The sequence below is a fragment of the Chiloscyllium plagiosum genome, unplaced genomic scaffold, assembly GCF_037043375.1.
Source record: "Chiloscyllium plagiosum isolate Xiang-an unplaced genomic scaffold, Cpla_swu_hap1 HiC_scaffold_10, whole genome shotgun sequence".
NCBI classification, from domain to species: Eukaryota; Metazoa; Chordata; class Chondrichthyes; order Orectolobiformes; family Hemiscylliidae; genus Chiloscyllium; species Chiloscyllium plagiosum.
Genome location: NW_028270148.1, coordinates 117,814,965 through 117,836,249, shown reverse-complemented (window position 1 = coordinate 117,836,249; position 21,285 = coordinate 117,814,965). Strand labels below are relative to the sequence as shown.

General features: G+C 43.7%; 2 protein-coding genes across 7 annotated transcripts in view; both read left to right on the top strand.

The window, feature by feature from the left end:
* The window catches only part of ehbp1 (EH domain binding protein 1), a 390,401-nt gene extending 378,231 nt beyond the window's left edge, over positions 1-12,170 (top strand). For all 5 annotated transcript variants that reach the window (XM_087991708.1, XM_087991709.1, XM_087991711.1 and 2 more), the window contains 2 exons: positions 10,082-10,196; positions 10,400-12,170. In XM_087991708.1, the coding sequence (XP_087847834.1) occupies positions 10,082-10,196; positions 10,400-10,490 (206 nt within the window). In that variant the 3' untranslated portion in view covers positions 10,491-12,170. The remainder of the gene's footprint in view (positions 1-10,081; positions 10,197-10,399) is intronic.
* Positions 12,171-15,978: 3,808 nt separating this feature from the next.
* On the top strand, positions 15,979-21,014 carry otx1 (orthodenticle homeobox 1). 2 transcript variants are annotated; one of them, XM_043696725.2, is made up of 5 exons: positions 15,979-16,204; positions 16,636-16,751; positions 18,070-18,257; positions 18,465-18,616; positions 19,803-21,014. In XM_043696725.2, the coding sequence occupies exons 3-5, from the start codon at positions 18,161-18,163 to the stop codon at positions 20,508-20,510; spliced, it is 957 nt and encodes a 318-aa protein (XP_043552660.1). In that variant the 5' UTR covers positions 15,979-16,204; positions 16,636-16,751; positions 18,070-18,160; the 3' UTR covers positions 20,511-21,014. The 2 variants fall into 2 exon arrangements, with proteins under 2 accessions (XP_043552660.1, XP_043552658.1); XM_043696723.2 differs by lacking the exon at positions 16,636-16,751.
* The last annotated feature ends 271 nt before the right edge of the window (positions 21,015-21,285 follow it).

Below are 21,285 nucleotides of genomic sequence, written 5' to 3'. Positions count from 1 at the left end.
TGTACTAGGCATAGACAAGGTGACAGGCAGTTAGCTTGTGGTGGGATAGGATGAGGTATGGGTCAGTGGTAGGTTTAAGGATAATGAGTTTGGGATAGGGAAAAGATGACTTTGTTCCATTTTTCACTGATTTCTTACTTGATTGTATCTGTGATTAGCTCAGGTTACAGGTTAAAGACATGATGTGACGGTATTGAAAGACTTTTTTTGTGGATCAGTGACTGAACATAAGTTATTTTAAAGAGGGGAAAGGGAATGTATTTGAAGAAAACATTATCAGCATATAAGTAAAACATTGAGTTGAAAACAAGAGTATTGTTGCAGGCTAGGAGCGATTTTAACTACTTACCTGTCTGCAAACCTCTTATTATTCCTCCATTCCTTGTACACTTGGGGGAAATTCCAAATTTTAAGTCACATGATGCTAACTGGAGACCTGTTACATCATGTCTCCCAGCCAGATGACAGCTGCTAAAACTGACATATGCAGTGGTGGCAGCAGGTGACACTCTCTGTGCTGGGGACAGATTGAAATCCTTCCCAGTTTTGAAGATAAGCTCTGGAGTTTCAACCATTGCAATCAAACTCAACACACATGTCAGTGAAACAATACTAGCTTGAAGACCTAATACTGAGAATCTCCAACAGGCTGCACTGTACGTGTTCTGTATTCGAGCATTTTAGGAAATGTATTACATTTATGAGATTGGATGGAGTACATGGAAAGTGTGTCTGCTTTCAATGTATTATAACCCCATGACTTGAATGCGCTGGAGTAATCACATCAAAATACTTTGAGTAAGTTTACACAAAGATCTTACAACTATTATGTTAAAAATTAAGATGGTTCTTGAAAGATGTTCAATAAAACAAGTGAAATTGCTTCAACGTTGTCAACATGTTCAGAGCAAGTATTTACTTACTATTCCTTTCAGAAATGCTGAATATATTGATGCCTATGAAAGCAAATATTCAAGTTCAGCAGCTTGTCCAAATTAAATTAGAAATATTCAAAAAGCTGAGATTTACCTCAGTTGGGTGGCTTGCTGGAGACAAACTAGCACAGAGCCTTATAGACAGGAATGTCAAGAAACCAGGAAGAAAAGCAACATGAAAAGTCTAGTAAAATACAACTCTTGAAAAGGAACCTGTACGTATTGGCTGTGCTCAAACATGACTCAGACAGTGTTCTGTTTTCAGTATTTGGAATATCCTGTTTGCTCAATCTGGACAGATGCAGAGAGGGTTTAATGGTTGCATTAAAGACAGAAAAATGAGACTAATTAATAAAGAAGGTGAAGTATCAGGAAGGAAGCACTTTTTGTTTTCTACTTCATATTTTCTTGCATTTTATTTTTTTATTTAGGATTTTAATCAGTAATAGGTTGAAGAATTATGGGTGGCAGACGGGAAAGTGAAGGTGAGGCCAGGATGAGATCAGCTATGATTGTACTATATGGCAGAGCAGGCTTGGGGGGGCTGAAAAGTCTTTTCTGCTCCTAGTTCTTATGTTCTTATTACTAATTTGTTTACTGCACCATCATAGTTTTGGTATGATGAGAGTAATTAATTGTCATCAGGTCTTTACCCTGTGGGGTGTGATAATCTCTCAATCTATCCACTTCTCTAATGTTCTTAAAGTTAATTTTAATAAAATATACATTTCTAAGTGTAAATACGTCAATATATTTTCCACTATCACTAAATATCCTGCAGGTTAATGTAAGTAATTGAATTAATTGGTATACCAACACCAAGCGCTGTTTTTACTATGGCAGCAATATTGTGTGGAAAAAATAAGCAGAGGCTAGGGTTCATTTGAGGTTAGTGGTGGTTTAAACTACTTTGGCAGAGGGATGATGTAAGAGGCAAGGAGGAAGTACAATATGGTGGTGGTACACAACAAGCATAGAAAAAAAATCCAGTCAGTCTGGATGGCAGAGCTTTTATACGGTTAAAGTACAAAGGAGTATGGAAAGGTTGAATTGCATTTATTTTAATGCAAGGAGTGTTATGAGTAAGGCAGATGATTTAACAGTGTTGACTAACATAAGGATATGATATTAATGCTTTCAGAGATATGTTTGAGTGTGGGCAGGAGTGTTAGCTCAGTATTCCAGGGAGATGAGGGAGGTGTTGCTGTGTATAAAAGAGGAAGTAGTGTCGCAATAATGTCAGAGTCAATTAATGCAGTAGAAGGGGCATCAAAGAACATTACAGAACAGGAACAGGCCCTTCTGCTCTCCAAGCCAGCGCTGACACATTTTGCCCTTCCAGGCTAAAACTGTCTTCACTTACAGGACCCGTATCCCTCTGTTCCCTTCCTACTCATGTATTTGTCCAGGTGCTTCTTGAATGTTGCTATTGTGTCTGCTTCCACCCCCACCACCAGCAACACATTCCAGGCTCTCACTGCCCTTTATGTGGAAAAACTTGCCTCATCTCTTTTAAACATCCTCCATCGCACCTTGAACCAGTGTTCGCTAGTAATTGACCCTTCCACCCTGGGAAAAAGGCCTCATACTTTCCACTCTATCCATGCCATTCAAGATCTTATAAACTTCTGTTAGATCACTCCTCAACTTCCTGCATTCCGGTAAAACAAATCTTTCTCCATAGCTAAAATCTTCCATACCAAGCAACATCCTGGCAAACCTTTTTTGTACCCTCTCCAAAGCTTCCATATCCTTCTGATACTGAGCTGAAAATGTGTTGCTGGAAAAGCGCAGCAGGTCAGGCAGCATCCAGGGAACAGGAGAATGACGTTTCGGGCATAAGCCCTTCTTCAGGGCTTATGCCCGAAACGTCGATTCTCCTGTTCCCTGGATGCTGCCTGACCTGCTGCGCTTTTCCAGCAACACATTTTCAGCTCTGATCTCCAGCATCTGCAGTCCTCACTTTCTCCTCATATCCTTCTGATAGTGTGGTGACCAGAGCTGTATGCAATATTCCAAGTATGGCTGAACTAAAGTTCTATAAAGCTGCAGCATAACATGCATATCCTTATACAGTGCCACTTCCAATTGAAGGCAAACATGCATCAGCCTTTTTTTACGACCTTATCTACCTGTGATGCCACCTTCAGCTGCACACCCAGATCCCTCTACATATCAATACTCCTAAGGATTCTGCCGTTCACTGTATAATTTCCACCTGTACTTGACCTGCCAAAATGCATCACCTCATCTTTGTCCGGATTAAACTCAATCTGCATTATCTTAGAAGGTTCCTTAACTGAGCCATGTGGGTAGTACCTAACACAAAAAGGGAACAATCACATTGATGGGTATGCACCTTAGACGCCCCAAACTGTCAGGGAGACATAGGAGGAAAGGTGTGGACAAATCTCAGACAAGTGTAAAAATATTAGGAGAGGATTTAAACCTCCTGAATAAAGTCTGGGATGGACAAAGTATGAAAGGCTTAAAATGTATCCAAGAGAAGCTTTAAGCCAATGTGTAGCAAGTCGTACAAGGGAAGGAGTGATGCTCAATTCATTTTAGGGAACAAAGTGATTGGAGCAGTTTGATGATAGTACCCATAACTCAGCAAGATATAGAATCATGAAAAAGGACAAAGATGGACCAAAAATAAAAATTCTGAATTGGGGAAAGGCCAATTTTAGTATAAAAAGGCAGGACCTGGCCAAGGTGGATTGGAACTTTGTACAGTTCTGGTCGCCCTTCCATAAGAAGGATGTTATTAAATCAGGGTGAATAGCCAAGGTCTTTTTTCTAGGATGGGGGAGTCCAAAACTAGAGGCCATAGGTTTAAGGTGAGACGGGAAAGATTTAAAAAGGACTTGCTAGGTAAGTTTTTCACACACACTGAGCTGCCAGAGGAAGTGGTGGAGGCAGGTACACATACAATACTTAAGAGGCATCTGGAAGGACATATGAATAGCAAGAGTTTAGAGGGATATGGGCCAAATGCTGGCAAATGGGCTCAAGTCAGATTGGGATATCTGGTCAATGCAAATGAGTTGGACCAAAGAGTTATATGACTCACTGAATCTGCTTCCAACACCTTTGTAGAAAGATAATTCCAAAGATACTCAGCCCTCTGAGAGGAAAGAAATGTTCACCTTAGTTCTGTTTAAAACAGGCGATCCTGATTATTTAACTGTGATTCCTAGCTCTAGATTCTCCTGTAAGAGGAAACATCTTTCCACATCTTCCCTGTTAAGACCCCTCAGATGTTTCAATCAAGTTGTCTCATACATTTCTGAATTCCAGTGGATACAAGCTTAGCCTGTCCCACATTTCCTTATTAGACAGTCCATTCATTCCAGATATTACTCCAGTAAACCTTCTCTGAACTGCTTTCAACGCATTTACCTCCTTCCTTAAATAATGCAGGTAGTATTCCAGAAGTAGTCTCATCAGCTTCCTGTATAACTGAAGCATAACCTTGTTACATGCTGCAGTCATTATCATGTTGTTTCTGGGAGCTTGCTGGACCCACAGTGGCTGTATTACTGAATTATCAAAAAAGGTGCTTAATTGACTATAAAGTGCTTCAGTCATCCTAAGGCTATGAAAGGGACAATCTTTCTTTCTCTTTCATATTGACTGTTTAACGCCAACCACATTAGGCCTCAGTGAGGGCTGAAATTCCTTTCTGCCCTGTTTAACTGCTCAGCTTCAGGTGCTACTGAACTTTTCCCTGAACAACTGCCAAAATTCTTCTCTTTGTGCGTGGTAGATTCTGCCTCTGGAGCAGTCATCACCCGAAAGGGAACCTTCCATCCTGTATCCCAACCTGGGAAAATAGGTTTGGGTTGTAGTTAGATCACAACATTGAAGGTGTAAGGCTATGGGTCAAGTGCTGGAAAGTGAGATAGGATAGTGAGGCAGTTGTTTTAGACTGGTGCAGACTCGACTAATTGAATGACTTTTTCCTGTGCTGTAGGCCTTTATGACTGAAGATGCAGCCCTCGATGTCAGCAGCCAATTCCTTCATTCAGAATATTACAACTAAACTTGAAGTTTCCTATCGGAAGGATATTGTGAAACTTGAAAGGGTTCAGAAAAGATTTACAAGGGTGTTGCAAGGGTTGGAGGATTTGAACTACAGGGAGAGACTGAATAGGCTGGGGCTGTTTTCTCTGGAGTGTTGGAGGCTGAGGTGTGACCTTATAGAGGTTTATAAAATCATGAGGGGCATGGATAGGGTAAATAGACAAAGTCTATTTCCTGGGGTAGGGGAGTCTAGAACTAGAGAGCACAAGTTTAGGGTGAGAGGGGAAAGATATAAAAGAGATCTAAGGGGCAACTTTTTCATGCAGAGGGTGGTGGTATGTGTGTGGAATGGGCTGTCAGGAAGTGGTGGAAGCTGGTACAATTACAACATTTAAAAGGCACTTGGATGGGTATATGAATAGGAAGGGTTTGGAGGGATATGGACCAGGTGCTGGCAGGTGGGACTATATTGGGTTGGGATATCTGGTCGGCATGGACAGGTTGGACCGAAGGGTCTGTTTCCATGCTGTACATCTCTATGACTCTATAACTCTGTTCATCTTTATTCTCTTCTTTTGTGGCATTATTCCATGTTTCACACAGTAGTTATCCTCAAAACTCTCAGGGCACTCATGGCTATAACTTTCTACTTCTGTACTAATTAATTATTAGAAGCCCTTTTTGCCGTATGTATCAAACACCTGATCCAAAAAGTTATAATTTACACAAACGATTTAATTCTTTGAGCTAACTTGTTATCTTTGAATTAACCTTTTCCGGTTAGTCTGAGTGTTTTCCCACTCGGCATTCTCTACATCCTTCTTGATGCCAGTCACTCTCCTCTTGTTACCATATGTCCTGGAATTAAAGATCAATCTCCAGGTCACTGCTCAGTACAACCCTGGAGAAAAATCTCAGCATTAATACAAGCTGTTATCTTCGTCGTGTGTTCCTTGAACATTTCACTTTCCAAGATATAAAAATGACGGGATGAACAAAACTCTTTGGCTGACAACCGTGCATCAGACAATTGGGGAAATTAGACTTTTTTATTACTTTCCCGTCAGTGTCGGAAGGCAGTGCATCACGGGGATTGTGGAGTTGGCTGACCAATGCGGGGTGAGGATGGGAGCTACAAGGTATTGAAATTCCCAGGAATAGATTTGATTACAGCTGGCAGTAACCTATCCCTTACTGTCTTGCCTCCTAATATCGACATCTCCAGATTTTCGTACAAAAAGATGTCCAAGCAGCAAGAACAGGTCATTCACACTCACAAACTGCTCTGTCATTCAGTTAAATCGTGGCTGATCTAATTGTCACCTCAAATCGACATTTCCGCCTATCCCTGATATCCTTTTCCCCTTTTGCTTAACAAGACCCTGTCCACCTCTGCCTTAAACATATTCAGGGACTTCAGCGTTTCCACCACCTTCAGGATTAGTCTTCCCACGCTTCAAGGCACTTTTGAGAGAAAAAAAAAATCACCTCAACTTTGTTTTAAATGTTCGAACCTTGGTTTTAAAACTGCAACCCCTATTTCTAGATTCTCACAGCTTCTCCATATCCCCCTGTCAAGATCTCTCAGGATCTTGTATGTTTCTATGAAGTCACCTCTTTTTCTTCTGAGTGGGTACAGGCCGAATCTGTCCGACCTTTGATCGGAAGAAAACAACGGTTCAACAGCGAGTTAAAGTTTATTAACTATTATTTCACTGGATGCAGGTACCAATGATAACGCCAACGTTTATTGGTGATCTCTCTGAACCGAAATGGGTTTCGAGTTGTTTCCCAGAGACCATGCATTTTTGGTCAGAGTGATAGGTTTCCTTACCTCAGGGCAATAGTGAATGAGTCCCTTGCTGATACCCGCCTGATATATTTGAAAAAGAAACTCTAATCAACCTGTTCAGAGATACAGACCTATGGAGCAAGTAGGATTTAATTCCAGGCCTCCTAGTTCACAGGAACGGCACTACCGCTGTGCCACAGGAACATTGCAGATGTATTTCTGAACTGAATGTTCCCTCCCCACCCCCAAGATGGGATTGAATCTCTGTCTCCCCTTTCTTCATTTGGGCCTTAGATTATCCGTGCATGAGACAATCTTTCATTTAGCCACGTTCAAGTGTTGAGTATTTTCAAGTGAGTCGATCTGGTCAGAATGCTGCCTGGCTCCAAGCTCGGAGTGACTCGACTGCCACCTTTGTGGGCAGATGTATCTAAATTCTGAACTTGTAAATCCAGTCAAAAGCATTAGTCCCGCAGGACAGCCCAGCATGCAGAGAGCTGCTGAGCGGGGTTGTTGTCTCCTGTGTATTCTGCCTGTGCTGGGGGAGCTTGCTGTTGTTTGTAATGGCGCATTCTTGTGTTGCCTCTGAGGATTGACATGGTAACGGTGATGGGGATTGTTGGATTTATCTGAATGCAGCAGCCGTGTGAGTTTAACTCAGAGCCTAGGGCACTGCTGAGGACTAAATGCGAAGAGATTGCACACTCTGTTTGGGAAGTCGAGAGGGGGTTTGTTTCGTTACTTTTGTGGCTTTCCATGTGAAGCTGGTCTGCAGGTTCCCTGTCTCCCCCACCACCCCCAGTGTTTACTTTCCTAATAAGATGGGCGGTCCCTGCCGCTGAGTGACAGCTCCAAGCACTCTCTTCCGCCAGTATCCCTCCCTCCTTCCCTCCCTCTTTTACAGCCTATTCCTCTCTCAGCTCCCTCTCCCAAATATCCCTCTCTCTCAGCTCCCGCTCCCTCTTCCTCTCCCTTTCCCTCCTCTCCCTCTCCCTCCTCTCCCTCTCCCTCCTCTCCCTCTCCCTCCCCCTTCCCCCTCCCGTTCCCTTCCCTCCCTTTCCCCCTCCCCTCCCCTTCCCCCCCCTCCCCTCCCCTTCCCCCCTCCCCTTCTCCCTCCCCTCCCCTTCCCCCCCTCCCCTTCTCCCTCCCCTCCCCTTCTCCCTCCCCTCCCCTTCTCCCTCCCCTTCTCCCTCCCCTCCCCCTCCCCTTCTCCCTCTCCCCCTCCCCTTCTCCCTCTCCCCCTCCCTCACCCTCTTCCCCCTTTCCCTGTCTCTTCTCCCTCTCCCCCTCCCTCTCCCCCTCCCTCTCCCCCTCCCCCTCCCTCTCCCCCTCCCCCTCCCTCTCCCTCTCCCCCTCTCTCACTCTGCATATCTTTCTGTATATCTCACTCTGCCTTTGGGAGATGTATCCCTTGCGTTGTTGAGAGAAAGGTCAGTTACATCAGTGACCATCGGAATCCTCTGGAAGCAGGACCTGTAGCCGCATTCTCTTTATTAACTCGAGTCTCAGCGGCTCCTTGACTCGACTCCACTTTCAGAACCTTCCCAGAAACACAAACAAAAACAGAAGTTGCTGGAGGGTCCTCAGGATGTTCACCCGGACATGAAACGTTACCTCTGATTTCTCTCCACAGATGCTGCCAGATCTGCTGAGCTTTTCCAACAACTTCTGTTTTTGTTCGTTTCTGAAATACAGTATCTATAGTTCTTCCGAATTTTATTCAGAAGCTCCCCCTCGCCCGTGAGGTCGCTGCTGAGTTTTAGCCGATTCCAATAAAGTGTCTGTGTTGACCCAAACGTTTGTGAAGAGTTCCTGAAATCCACGTGCGATTACCTCTTCAGCCCTGACCCTCTTTGGGAAGCTGCTTTCGTGGGATTGACAATTTTGAAGGGGTAGCAGAGGTGTAATCTGTGGATTGGCCTCAATAGTGCATCCCATGAGTGTACTCCTCCCCTCTCCTCGTTCTCCCTTCCTCCCTCATCCACCCTTCTTACCCCTCACCTCACTCTCCCTACCCCTCACCTCACTCTCCTTACCCCTCACCTCACTCTCCTTACCCCTCACCTCACTCTCCCTACCCCTCACCTCACTCTCCTTACCCCTCACCTCACTCTCCTTACCCCTCACCTCACTCTCCTTACCCCTCACCTCACTCCCTACCCCTCACCTCACTGTCCTTACGCCTTACCTCACTCTCCCTACCCCTCACCTCACTCTCCCTACCCCTCACCTCACTCTCCTTACCCCTCACCTCACTCTCCTTACCCCTCACCTCACTCTCCTTACCCCTCACCTCACTCCCTACCCCTCACCTCACTGTCCTTACGCCTTACCTCACTCTCCCTACCCCTCACCTCACTGTCCTTACCCCTCACCTCACTGTCCTTACCCCTCACCTCACTCTCCTTACCCCTCACCTCACTGTCCTTACCCCTCACCTCACTGTCCTTACCCCTCACCTCACTCTCCCTACCCCTCACCTCACTCTCCCTACCCTCACCTCACTCTCCTTACCCCTCACCACTGTCCTTACCCCTCACCTCACTCTCCCTACCCCTCACCTCACTGTCCTTACACCTCACCTCACTGTCCTTACCCCTCACCTCACTCTCCCTACCCTCACCTCACTCTCCTTACCCCTCACCTCACTCCCTACCCTCACCTCACTCTCCTTACCCCTCACCTCACTCCCTACCCCTCACCTCACTGTCCTTACGCCTTACCTCACTCTCCCTACCCCTCACCTCACTGTCCTTACCCCTCACCTCACTGTCCTTACCCCTCACCTCACTCTCCTTACCCCTCACCTCACTCTCCTTACCCCTCACCTCACTCTCCCTACCCCTCACCTCACTGTCCTTACCCCTCACCTCACTCTCCCTACCCTCACCTCACTCTCCTTACCCCTCACCTCTCTCTACCTCATCTTCCCCTCCCCCACCTGAACTGAAAAAAAATCACAAGCAGCTGAAATTCGTTGGTGGGGAGTGCCCGGAATAAAGTCTACATGCCAGTCACTGTACCCTGCTCCCTTCAAACCTGGAGCCGGGGTTTGGGTAAAAAGGATGGGGGTTTAAAAATGAGGATGACGCCAAATAAACAACTAAATCTGAAAGGACCCGGCTCCAGTTTCCAGCGATAGTCTGTCAGTATCTGTATTTTTGGTGGTGTTGGCATCTTTAATTTTCACATGGTGGCCCGCTAACGTGGTCAACTTCACAACCAGGTTGGGATGTGAGATCAGGTTGGGATCTGGGGTCACGTTGAATTTTAACTGGAAGGAGGACTAACAAACATGAAGAGTAACTGATTTCTATTGTGTTTTCAGACTGGCAGAAAACAGAAGCTCAAAAAAGACGTGAGCAGCTCTTGCTGGATGAGCTAGTTATTCTGGTCAACAAACGGGACGCACTTGTCCGAGATTTAGATGCACAGGAAAAACAGTAAGTTACTAACTGAAAAGAAAAGTTACTTTGTCAGGATGAAAACCAGTTCTTTCACCTGCACGCTATCTTCAAACTTTCCTGATTGAACGGTGCTCAGTATCTAATCCTGTCCAATCTAGTTATAGTTTTTGAACGTTGTGTTGATTAATTGTAAAGTCTAAGACTGTGAGTTCCTGATAAAGCCTGTCTGTGTGTTCCAGGGCGGAGGAAGAAGATGAACATTTGGAACGAACGCTCGAACAAAATAAAGGGAAAATTGTTAAGAAAGAAGATAAGTGTCTTCTTCAGTGAGAGAGATACACGGGAGACCTCCCATCATTTAGAACACACCTTCACTCTCATTTTAATAAATTCTTTGATGGATTTGAATGATATCATGTTCTATGTAGATCGTAAACTGTTGTAATCTTTTCTGTTCAGAGCATTTAATCGTCCCAAGGCCGCGAGTCCGTGTATATGGCTGCATTATTATGTCGTTTTTATGAAATTGTATTTTGTAAAAAAGAAAGGCGCGTGTAATTGTTTATTTGTAACAGTGACATTTAATATTTTATCAGTTACATTCGGGAAGCATTCTCTCTTAAAGGAGGATGAGAAAAATCACCAAATCGTTGCGAATGTAGCAGGACTGTTCCTAATTGTTTCCTATTAACACTGACTCGACTTTCTGTTGATGGGACTGATCTGCCTGAAATGGACATTGGATCAGTTTTTAGAGACTGTAACCCGGGCGGGGGAAGGGGTTGAGCGGCTTTTCCAAAATCACTATCAGTTGAGAAAAGGTTAAACCTCTTCAAGAAACAAGTTCGGAATGTTTGAGCTTGCTAGTCGCTGCATTTTCAATATCTAGGTTTATTTCCATTAAATATTACAAAGTTCCATTGGAGCTAAAAAGTCCGTTTTTTTTTAAATATAAATAGTTGGCTTTTACAGGGCAGCTATGTTGTAAATGATATTATCTGAAGTTAGATTTAGTTTAAACTCAGAAAAGGGCTGATAACCTCGCACCGGTTCGTGCAGTCGGTTCATTCTCTGATGTTTTCTACATTGTATTTATGACTCTGGACAGCGCGAGTTGCTTGTTTGAGCTTCAGGAATTTTGCTAAAACGTTTTTGTTTGGCTCGAAAATGCTTGTTGTTTGTCTTCCGAAAGCAAAAGCAGTTCTTTAGAAGATCGGAATCATTTTCAGTAATTTTCTCTGCACCAACCCGCCGTCAGACGAAGCTGCTGCTTGAAGGAAGAAATATTTCTGTTTATTTATTCCAGGACCATCTCTGAATCTTGAATAAAAAGTGAACTTTGAAGCATTTCATATGGACAGAATTTGTTGTTGTTTTACCTTTTTGGTGTTGATACAGACTTGCGCCTTCTACACGGAGTTATTTACACAATTTGTTTTCAACATGAACAGCTACGGCAAAGTGATTTGTACTGGGACATAATTCTCTTTCAATCGAAACTATTTAATGCAGAAATAAAAGTGTTCCTTCATTTAAACTAAACCAGTCTAAATATTAACGATTCCACATCAGCACTTCCATTCTAGTCGATAAAAGCTGTATGTCCAGTCTGAACCAGGCACAGAGCAATGCTAGAGTCTGAAAAGATGCCAATGAAGCATCTCCCGTGGGCAAGGAGTACACAGCCGTTTTACCGAGAAGTCCTCCCGACAGTGACCCCCATTAGTTCAGAAACTTGGCCTGGGGGGGGGGTCACAAACTCAAAATCTAAAATACAAATCTTTGTTCGAAATCCCACCCAAAACCCTGACGTTCGTTTTCCAGTGGGACCTGACTGGATTTCTCCCCCAAGTCCTGCAGTTTCCTCATGTGCAAGTGAACTAACAGCCAGACTATCTGCAACGACTGACTCTACTCTTTCTAATGTTTTAATATCTGTCCACTCGGCGCCTGTTGCTGCAGTTTGTTAATATTGCACTGATATCGACATCATTAAAGCAATTAAACAGATTCTGTGTTTTTGTTTGTAATGAGCTAATAAATATTCGAAGCTGACCTGGACAGCTTGATCAGTGGCTGATGTTCCCACATTATAATCGTCTCTAAATGAACTCGATGTCTTTCATTCTCAAACCCTGCAGCTGTCAACCAGGAAATGGACCAAGCATCAAGCTAAGTTTTAAAGTGTGAATCTTGAGGTTGTTTAGTGCTGTCACAGAAATGCTGAAAGGACTTTTCTGTTTGAGATTTTTTCCTAAAACAATCTGATAGGATACATTCCTTATCCTACACCAATCACATCAGCTAGAGGTTGCAGCTGTTCGGAGCTAACTCCGAATGATTACACTGTTACTCCCGAGTTTCATCGGCACCAAACATTTGGGGTTTTCTGTAAAGGTGTAACTTTGAAATGATTTTCCTGTGAAGTGATTGCAGTAACCTTAAAGCGCCTGCCGCCCATAAACTTTGTAACATTGTAGAATAATGTTTTCAACTCGAGACGCAAATCTTTTAAAATCTCTTTAATGTGAACCCCATCACTGATTATTTCTCGCGCATTCCGAGACCATGTCACACATTAACACCCCTCCGGAGATTCGTGAGGACAGTATCTTTTTAAAATTTTGATTAAAGGGGAGACCAGTAATTTCTTGGGACGGAGATTACGAGAAGGCAGAAATAATTTAACAGACACCTTCTGTTTAGGACCAGAACTTTTAGTCCGAATTTAATGAATGAAGACTTTCTGTTACGATCAGCATCAGCTCATCCGAGCCGCCGCATCCAGAACCTGCGGCTGTTAACGACTTTCACATTTATTTGCTGATATTTTTAGTTTGTGTCTAGTTTTCCAGGACAGCTCTGGCCCAAAGCTCACACTCTGTACCCTTTGGTCCAGCCTGCCACCTTAATCCATGCAAAAGCAAACTTTAAGGGACTATCACAAATCAAACAAGCTGCACAAGTTTCATTGGCAGGGGTTAACATCAGACACAAACCTGCAGCGAAAGCGACGTCCATGTTTCATATCAAATTGTCTGAACCAAAATAAGTATTTTAATCTACAAAAGCTGCGATACCAGCCATCCATACGTAACACAGGCATCATTTCATCCACAAAATTGGCGCTAATTATTCAAACTTCCAATTGCATCGTGAGCATAATGTTGCACTGGAAAAATCCTAAATCATCCCCAAATTCCTATATTTCATTCGTACACCGCCTGAAATTATTTACAGTTAATAGTCGTCATCTTCTCTGTTCTTACCTGTTTATTCCTGACCGCCCACAGTAAGCAGCAAATTTTCCCAAACTCTCTGAAAGGGCTAAACAGAACAGAGGACTGCAGTTTGAAAACTTTCCCGTGCTTCACCTGGTGAATGAGGAGTTGATGAAGGGATTTAGTCGCGATCGAGACTGAAGCAGTCTCTTGTGAATTTTACATCTGGCCTCTTTGAAGGATTTAAATGCGACTGTAGGTGATGATCACTGGGATTTCAATTCCCCCCTTTTCCACAGAGACAGTTACACAATCCCAGATATGATTCCCATTCCTGTGTAAAACAAGTTAAACCAAGTGTGGCCGTTACAATCGGCCCGCCGTGCCGCTCCAATGCCACATTATCCCCCATTTTTAGTTTTGTCTGTATCAGATCTTCCGCAATCTTTGACTTTTACCTTTGATGCAACAACACACATCTCTCCCTCTCTCTCCCCCCCTGCCCCAAACTAAGGTTTCATTCTCGGCTGTAAGAAAATTCGCCTGCAATTTCGGATTAGACAAATACTCTTATTACAAAGGTTACTGCTACTTGATACCATAATACTTAGCACAGGCTTGATCAGCGCATCTTAAACAGAGACTTCACACAAGAAAAACAATCGGTAAATCCCTGGCATTGCTCTAGAAGAAAACTCGATTGTGTTTCAGCAGCGAAATTAGGAGGATGTTTTGTTTCCTTAATGCTGGTTAAAAACCAGGACTTTAAAAATGCATATCTTTTAAGTATGATTCAAACGGCGCAATACAACCCAAGGTTTAGATACAGTGCAGTACAATCCTGGCTGAGACCATGATTATTCCAAATAGTAAAACACAAAGTATAGTTCTGTTATCAGTTCAGTTAACAGAACAATAGGGGAACAGCCCGAAACTGTGCAGGCGGTGTACAGAATGAATTAATAATGTTCATGTGATCTTTTCCGAAGGCATGAGTTTATTTTTACGTTTAGCAAATACTGATGTTAATCCCGAACAATTTCTAATTATTTCGAACGGTTGGTTGCGTCTTTCTTGCTCATGGTAACGAGATCTTATTATTATCATGGAAATTGCCTGCCTCAGTGTAAAATTATGTTCCTTGAAGTTTTCACTTCTCAAACACAAGCGGAAAAAAAAACCAAAACAAAAAAAACTTCTTGAAAAGTGCATTATTTGGTGAGTTGGAACTGAATTGACCGCCGGTTCTTTTGTCAGGAACGGTGCTGGTGTCGATGACTTTAGTGAACTATTGGGAAAGTCCTTGTAAAATCTGCCTTTGATGAGCTACTCCGTAAAGGAAAAAATGTAATTTCGTGTCTGGCGGTGGGTTTCTTTGAACATTAGCTCGCTTTCAGCTCCCGCTTCAATTAGAATGAGTTGATTTTCTGTGAACAACAAAAGAGTGGCCAAAGCCTTATTAAGGTCTTCAGAAGAACTCACCGAGCTTTTCAAAAACAGTTAAAGAAACACTGTGCCCCTCTCCATGATATTCTGTTACTGTGTGTTATTTGTTCACTAAAGAAAGGTGACGCTTGTAAAGTGGTTTCTTTGATAACCAGCAGCCGACAGTACTCCTCTAATTCATTTATTTCCCGCGTCGGCGTACTTTTTCTTTAGAAATTTCGATTAAAGGCAGTCTGCCCCATTAAAGTTTACGCTGACTATTCCGAAATGTAAGACTAAATGGGGATTAGGCCGTCATCAATATTCATGAGAACGTACAATTTCAAACACAAAAAACTCGACATTTTTAGGAGTAATTATTTTAAAACTACAACTTGAAATTCCAAGCATATTAAAAATCCGGCCATTGCTATTGCTGGCAAAGCCCGAAACTTGAGAAAGAGAGATCTCCTGGTTAAAACATTCGTTTACGTTAAACTCAGTTTAAAATATTCTCAACGGACCCCTTCACAGAACATTGGGAGAATCCAGCCCGTTGCTGATGTCTCAATAGAGGTGGATACATTTCCTTTATTTCATTATTGTCACAGAGAACCTCTACCGAAAATAATGTGGACAGTCCGGTTTAGTTTCTCGCAGGCAGTGTCTGTTGTACATTTCGCCCACATTTCACCAGGGACTGAGAAACAGACACTGAACCGCTGCCAGTTACACTGATGTGAGGTGACAGAAAACCGAGTTTATGAATGTTCTCTGAATTGTTTAGCCTCACAACAATCTGCTAGTTGAATTGTCTGAATGTCCACAGCAATAATTACCTGCAGTAATTAACTAGTGTCCGCTCGGGTTTCTTAATGAATAACTTTGCAGTTTGTACAGAATTTACTAGCTCACTGTAGCTGACAGATTGTGACTGATTACTTCCAGAAGAGCCTTTTACCAAAAGATGGGCAAGTGTATTCCTCCTCTGGGAAAGTAGTGCCCCGGTGTCACCTGGAGACGAGCTGTCAATCATGGCCAAGTCGCTGGGTGATTGGTGAAGGGCGGATCATTGTCGGGCAGTTCCGCCAGAGCAGCGCTCACTTAGAGAAGGCAGCAGCGGCTGGAGCGCAGTGAGTCAGGTACAAACAAACTCTCAACAACCTGCAACTTTCGCTTCTCTAGCCTTTTGCCTCGCAGCAAAGTTTCTTACTTTGCTGTTTGTTTCGTTTCTGGGTTTATTTTGTTGGGGGGGGCGGAAAAGGCAGGGAGAATGGGTAATTTATTTTAGTCCCACGCGCTCCAAGCTAACCTTGTGTCATGTTGTTGCAGAATAGACAGGCTCCTGCTTTCATTTACTGAGTTCCTGTCTCCGGGCCTGCTCTAAAATCTCCTCAGGTGAGTGTGAGACTTTGCCGTATTCATTCACGTTTTTTTAAAAAAAAAAGTCTCAACGAATTAACGTGAGGCCAAGGAGTTTTTTTTCTTAGTTTGAAATTGAACTTCCGACTGTGAACTAACTTGGGGCGGCTAAAGTACAACTGGCTGTAGTTAACTTTTCTTGTTTTGTGTTGTTAACTAATTCAATTTTGTAGCTGACCCGACTCCTCCTAAAGTACTTGGATCGTTGAATTTGTTTTATTTTCTCACTGAAAATTACAACTGCAGCGTCCCAGGGCCGATTGAGAAGCTTGAATCCACTTTAGCGGCTAATTGGAGAGGCGTGTTTTTCGTTCTTTTTTGTTCATTTATTTTGCTGATAAGGTTCCTCTTTAAATTGTCTCCCCCGAGGTCTAATCTAAATTGTAATTGACTTAATTTGCACACAGCTATCGCCTTTTAAATGAGAGCACGGTTTTATCTGGATCCCGTGGAGGTGAAAATTCAGTTTAGGAAACTGTTGATTGAGAATCGCTGCTATCCTGGCTGCTGGTTAATTTCCCCAGTAAGTGCCCTGATGTTATCGTCACCGGATAGAGGACTTCTATTAAAATGTCAACATTGAATATTCAGGGTCGATCTAATTGTTTTTTTTTAAATTGGCGGCTGCTTTTTTTGCAAAAAGCTCGTAGCCTTTCCCTTTGGTTAACAGATTCTTCAAGGTTTTTTTTTAAAAACAAAAATCTCTTCCAAGTGAAATGGTCACCTGTTTGACAGCCTCCAGTTTCAGACGATGGGAACGAGTTTAATTCATGAAACTTGAACAGAAATATTTATCATTTTAGTTTCGAGTCTTTTTTTTTAAAAAAAGGAACACGTTCCCTGAGGCACAAAAACTGCAGGAGATTTCACGATCGCGTTTTAAACCGGGGCTGGGTACAAGGAAGTCAGTTTGAAAACTTAAAGATTGAAATTCATTTTAATGAATTTCAAACTTGCAACCTCAATTTAATCACGAGCCTAAAATTTCATTAGTGTCCGATTTTTTAAAAAACTGTAAAGCCGTTCCAGTTTACGCACGAAATGACTTTAGAACTTTTTTGGGAACGGGTGTAATGTTTAAACATTAGATTTTGTCCGTGATAAACGGAAAATTGAAGTCCCTGTTTGTAGCTCGATTAAACCCCTGCGCTTGTGGTTCTCATTAGTTCATCAGGACGCGGCGACAGTCGGAATCCTTCACATGAATGATTCTTTTAATCGCCAACCATCCGCCGGTTTCAATCCCGGACAATATTCACTTCCAAACAAGTGTGGTGTTGGCTGTAATGTAGGGCCTTTCTCTCACTCGTGACATTGAGACATCTTTAAATTTAAAATCTTAAATTTAAACGAGAGTTGGTGAATTCTGACCGTCCCTCGGCGGTGAAATATTATGGTTAACTGTGTGACCCTACACCGTAGAGCTCTTGAGTTTGAATTTGTTGTCCTGTAATTTCAAACTTTTCTTTCGTCCAGAACTTGAGTATTGTACGATTTGTTACTTTTTTAACTGGATCGTGTTGGCCACAGCTTAATTTAAGAAAAATCAATCCGGCCATTTTAAATTCACTTGACGATTTCCACTCCTGATAAATTAGTGATATGTTCAGTTAACATCAAGAAAAGGCCGAAATCGAACCATTTTGTAAGTTTCTGGATTTATTTTTCGAAATGCTAGTTTCCGGTTAAATTGCCAAGTCAGATCTAATGTTTTGGAGTTATTTGTGATATTACAGAATACTTTAATTTTTTTGGAAGTGAGTTTTTTAATAGGCGCCTGGAATCTGGTGAAAGCAACGAAAAGAGACTTTATTTTTTCAGCCGACATCTTTTCTCTTTAGCAAACACGAAAGGTGACCAGACTCAACTTTCAGGAGTGTCCCAAGGACAAGCCACACTTTCTCTGGTTTGGGAAGATTGCCACTCGTTAGTATGATGTCATACCTCAAGCAGACTCCGTACGGGATGAACGGGCTCGGTCTGAGTGGCCCCGGCATGGAGTTGCTCCATCACTCAGTGGGATATCCTGGTAAGGGGCCGAATGTTCGCACACGGCGCTGCCTCCCGGTTCATGCACACTTTTACCAAACCCAGTGGTTTAAAGTGAATTTCCACCAGCGCTCGGCGGGTGTTTGTTTTGAGATTGGGTTGTAGTGGGATTGTGAGGGTTTAATTTATAAGGAATAGAACTTTCCGAAGTGACCAGTTTGTTTTTTGTTTGTGACCCACTTTGTAGCGACCCCGCGGAAACAGCGGCGGGAGCGTACCACCTTCACCCGCTCCCAGCTCGATGTGTTGGAGGCTCTGTTTGCGAAAACTCGTTACCCTGACATCTTCATGAGGGAAGAAGTGGCGTTAAAAATTAACCTTCCCGAATCCCGAGTACAGGTGGGTCCCAGTCTGCTATTGGAGCTTTATCCCTCACTTCGATCCCCACAGCCCAGAGAACACGAAATTTAATTCCTCATGTAACCAACTGCCAGAGACAGAAGGTGGTTTCTGTTTTTATACTCAGGTAACATCTGAAACATTAAAATCTTGAAATGCCGAGCGGCCTGGAAACTGTCCCTGTTCCCAACAAAGTGGTTTAAGGATTGGGTTTGGGGGGTTTTTAAACTTTTGACGGCTTTTTAAAACTTTTTTTAAAAAACCCATCAATCAAGATTCTATTATAATAACTTCAAAGATCGCAAATTGAGGGAAATGTGAAAATACACACTAATAACAATATTTCAAATTTCTCTCTAACAGCGCTTGGAGACATGAAGCGGTGTCTGGGTTTAAAGTCCCGGTTTTTTCAAAGCTCCGGGCTATTTCCCAGTTTGAGTTACTCCGGGCAAATTCCCGGTTGGAAACTGGTCGTGTATTTTTCGCGGTTTAACGAAAGATCCGTATCCCAAAAAAAAACCAAACTTCAAATTTGCTTCGAATGAGAATCTGTTTTTGAAGCAGTTTTGAAGTCCCCAGTTTCTCAATCTTTCTCCTGGCGTCTCATTCATTTCTGATTTCAATAGCCCTCTTACCGCTCGTTATTAGACCGCGCGAGGTTGAAATGTTAATTTGATCCAATTGATTTAGAATCAACGAAAATGAGTGAAGTTTTTGGTTTAAAAACGGGGCAATTATCAACATTAGCTCCACCCTTTTAAGAGGAACCTAGTCCCTTTAAAAAAAGCTGGTTTTGGTGCAGGGAAGGTTCCCCATGACCATTACAGTAGCTGGTGAAGCTACAATTTGGGCTTCAAGTCTTTATCTTTTGTACAAAAATGGAGCAAATGGAAAGACCTTTCAAAAATGCTCTGATTTAGTGAAAATGGAAATTGGCTTCTCCTGCACTTTGTACAAGTTTAACCCCCCCCCCCCCCCCCCGCCCGCAAGTTTCCTTATTATAAACCCGGGCAGGCAGTTGGAGTAAGTGGCGGCGCCTTGTCACTTAAAGCGGAGGGAGAGGACCTTCTCTCCCGGAGAGCAGCCTCCAGGAGGGGCTGGGTGGGTGTGGGGGCAGTTCCCGTCCTCAGTCTGACCTCTCTCTCTGTCTCTCTGTGCTCTCCTCTTTCCCCGGCTCTGCCTCCAGGTTTGGTTTAAGAACCGCCGAGCCAAGTGCCGCCAACAGCAGCAGAATGGGAGCAGCAAGGCGCGGCCTCCCAAGAAGAAATGTTCCCCAGGCCGGGAGAGCAGCGGCTCGGACAGCAGCGGGCAATTCACGCCCCCGGCCGCCTCCAGCTCCTCGGCCAGTGGTCCCGGCACCAACTCCAACCCGGCCTCTGTGCTCAGCACACCGGCGGCGGCAGCGTCCATCTGGAGCCCGGCGTCCATCTCCCCGGGAGCAGCGGCCGCTCCGGAGCCCCTCAGCGCCGCCGGTGCCTCGTGTATGCAGCGCTGTCCGTCCGGCTCCAGCGGCGCCTACCCTCTGCCTTACGGCCAGAGCAGCGGCTACAGCCAGGCCTACCCCACCTCGTCTTCCTACTTCAGCGGCGTGGACTGCAGCTCTTACCTAGCACCCATGCACTCTCACCACCCGCACCACCCTCACCACCAACTCTCTGCCCATGGCACCACTGGCCTCAGCCCAATGAGCAGCTCCCCAATGCCAGGGCACCACCTCAGTCAAAGCCCAGCTCACCATCCTCACCAGGGCTACAGCGGGCCAGGACTGGCGTTCAACTCCGCTGACTGTCTGGATTATAAAGAGCAGGCCACGTCTTGGAAACTCAACTTCAACACCACTGACTGTTTGGATTATAAAGAGCAGGCTCCCTCCTGGAAGTTCCAAGTTTTGTGAAACTCTGTTTAACGCTCCAGTCTGGAGCCTTTTAATCACTCTCCAACCCAATTTTCCGAACTTGTTGCTCCTCTGTTCTGATTTGACGGGGAGAGCAGACTGGGACTAACGTTGTTAACTGTTTGCTGGGTTCATTTCCATTTCTCCGTCTTTTCTCGGTGTTGGCAGTCAAAGCTGGTGTCTGTTTTAATTGGATCATGCTGAGTGTAGGTGTTTGAGACCGAACCAATCTCATTGTCATGCCCTAGGATGCAACATTATTGTACAACACAAACCTGCTCAAACCTTTCAATAAAGTGTATTGAATGAAATGTACGGGAGCTCTCTGTCCGGTGGAAATATCGGTTCTCGGCTGGAAATAGGCAATTTTTGACCTATACATTTTTTTTAAATGAATTGAATTCGTTTAATTTTTCCTCCTTTCGGAGAAAAACAAACGAATTCAACCCTGGTTCATGTCCCTTTTTTAATTAAAACTGAGTGCCAGTGAAGTACGGTATGGAGATGTTTGTCTCGATGTTGGTCTCTGGTTGTTGTAGTTGGGAGGGATGGGTGGGGAGGGCACATTTTGTGTAAGTGATGGTGCCGCTGGGTTTTTTTTTCGTCAGTAAATGGAGCTTATTTTGTGAATTAAACATTTCTTCAGTGCAGTGTCTGACAGTCTCCATGGCCCGGCCATTCTGTAGGAGATAGAGGATAGAGCCCACGTTGGGTACATGAGGTTAATCCCCAAATCTATCGCATTTACATGGACTTTTCAAATTGCCTTGATAAA

Bases quoted from the DNA above. Each gene is read 5' to 3' on its own strand.
- otx1 (XM_043696723.2), top strand. From the start codon at position 18,161: ATGATGTCATACCTCAAGCAGACTCCGTACGGGATGAACGGGCTCGGT. The intron at 18,258-18,464 runs GTAAGGGGCCGA...CCCACTTTGTAG, and splicing joins TCACTCAGTGGGATATCCTG to CGACCCCGCGGAAACAGCGG. The intron at 18,617-19,802 runs GTGGGTCCCAGT...CTCTGCCTCCAG, and splicing joins TTCCCGAATCCCGAGTACAG to GTTTGGTTTAAGAACCGCCG.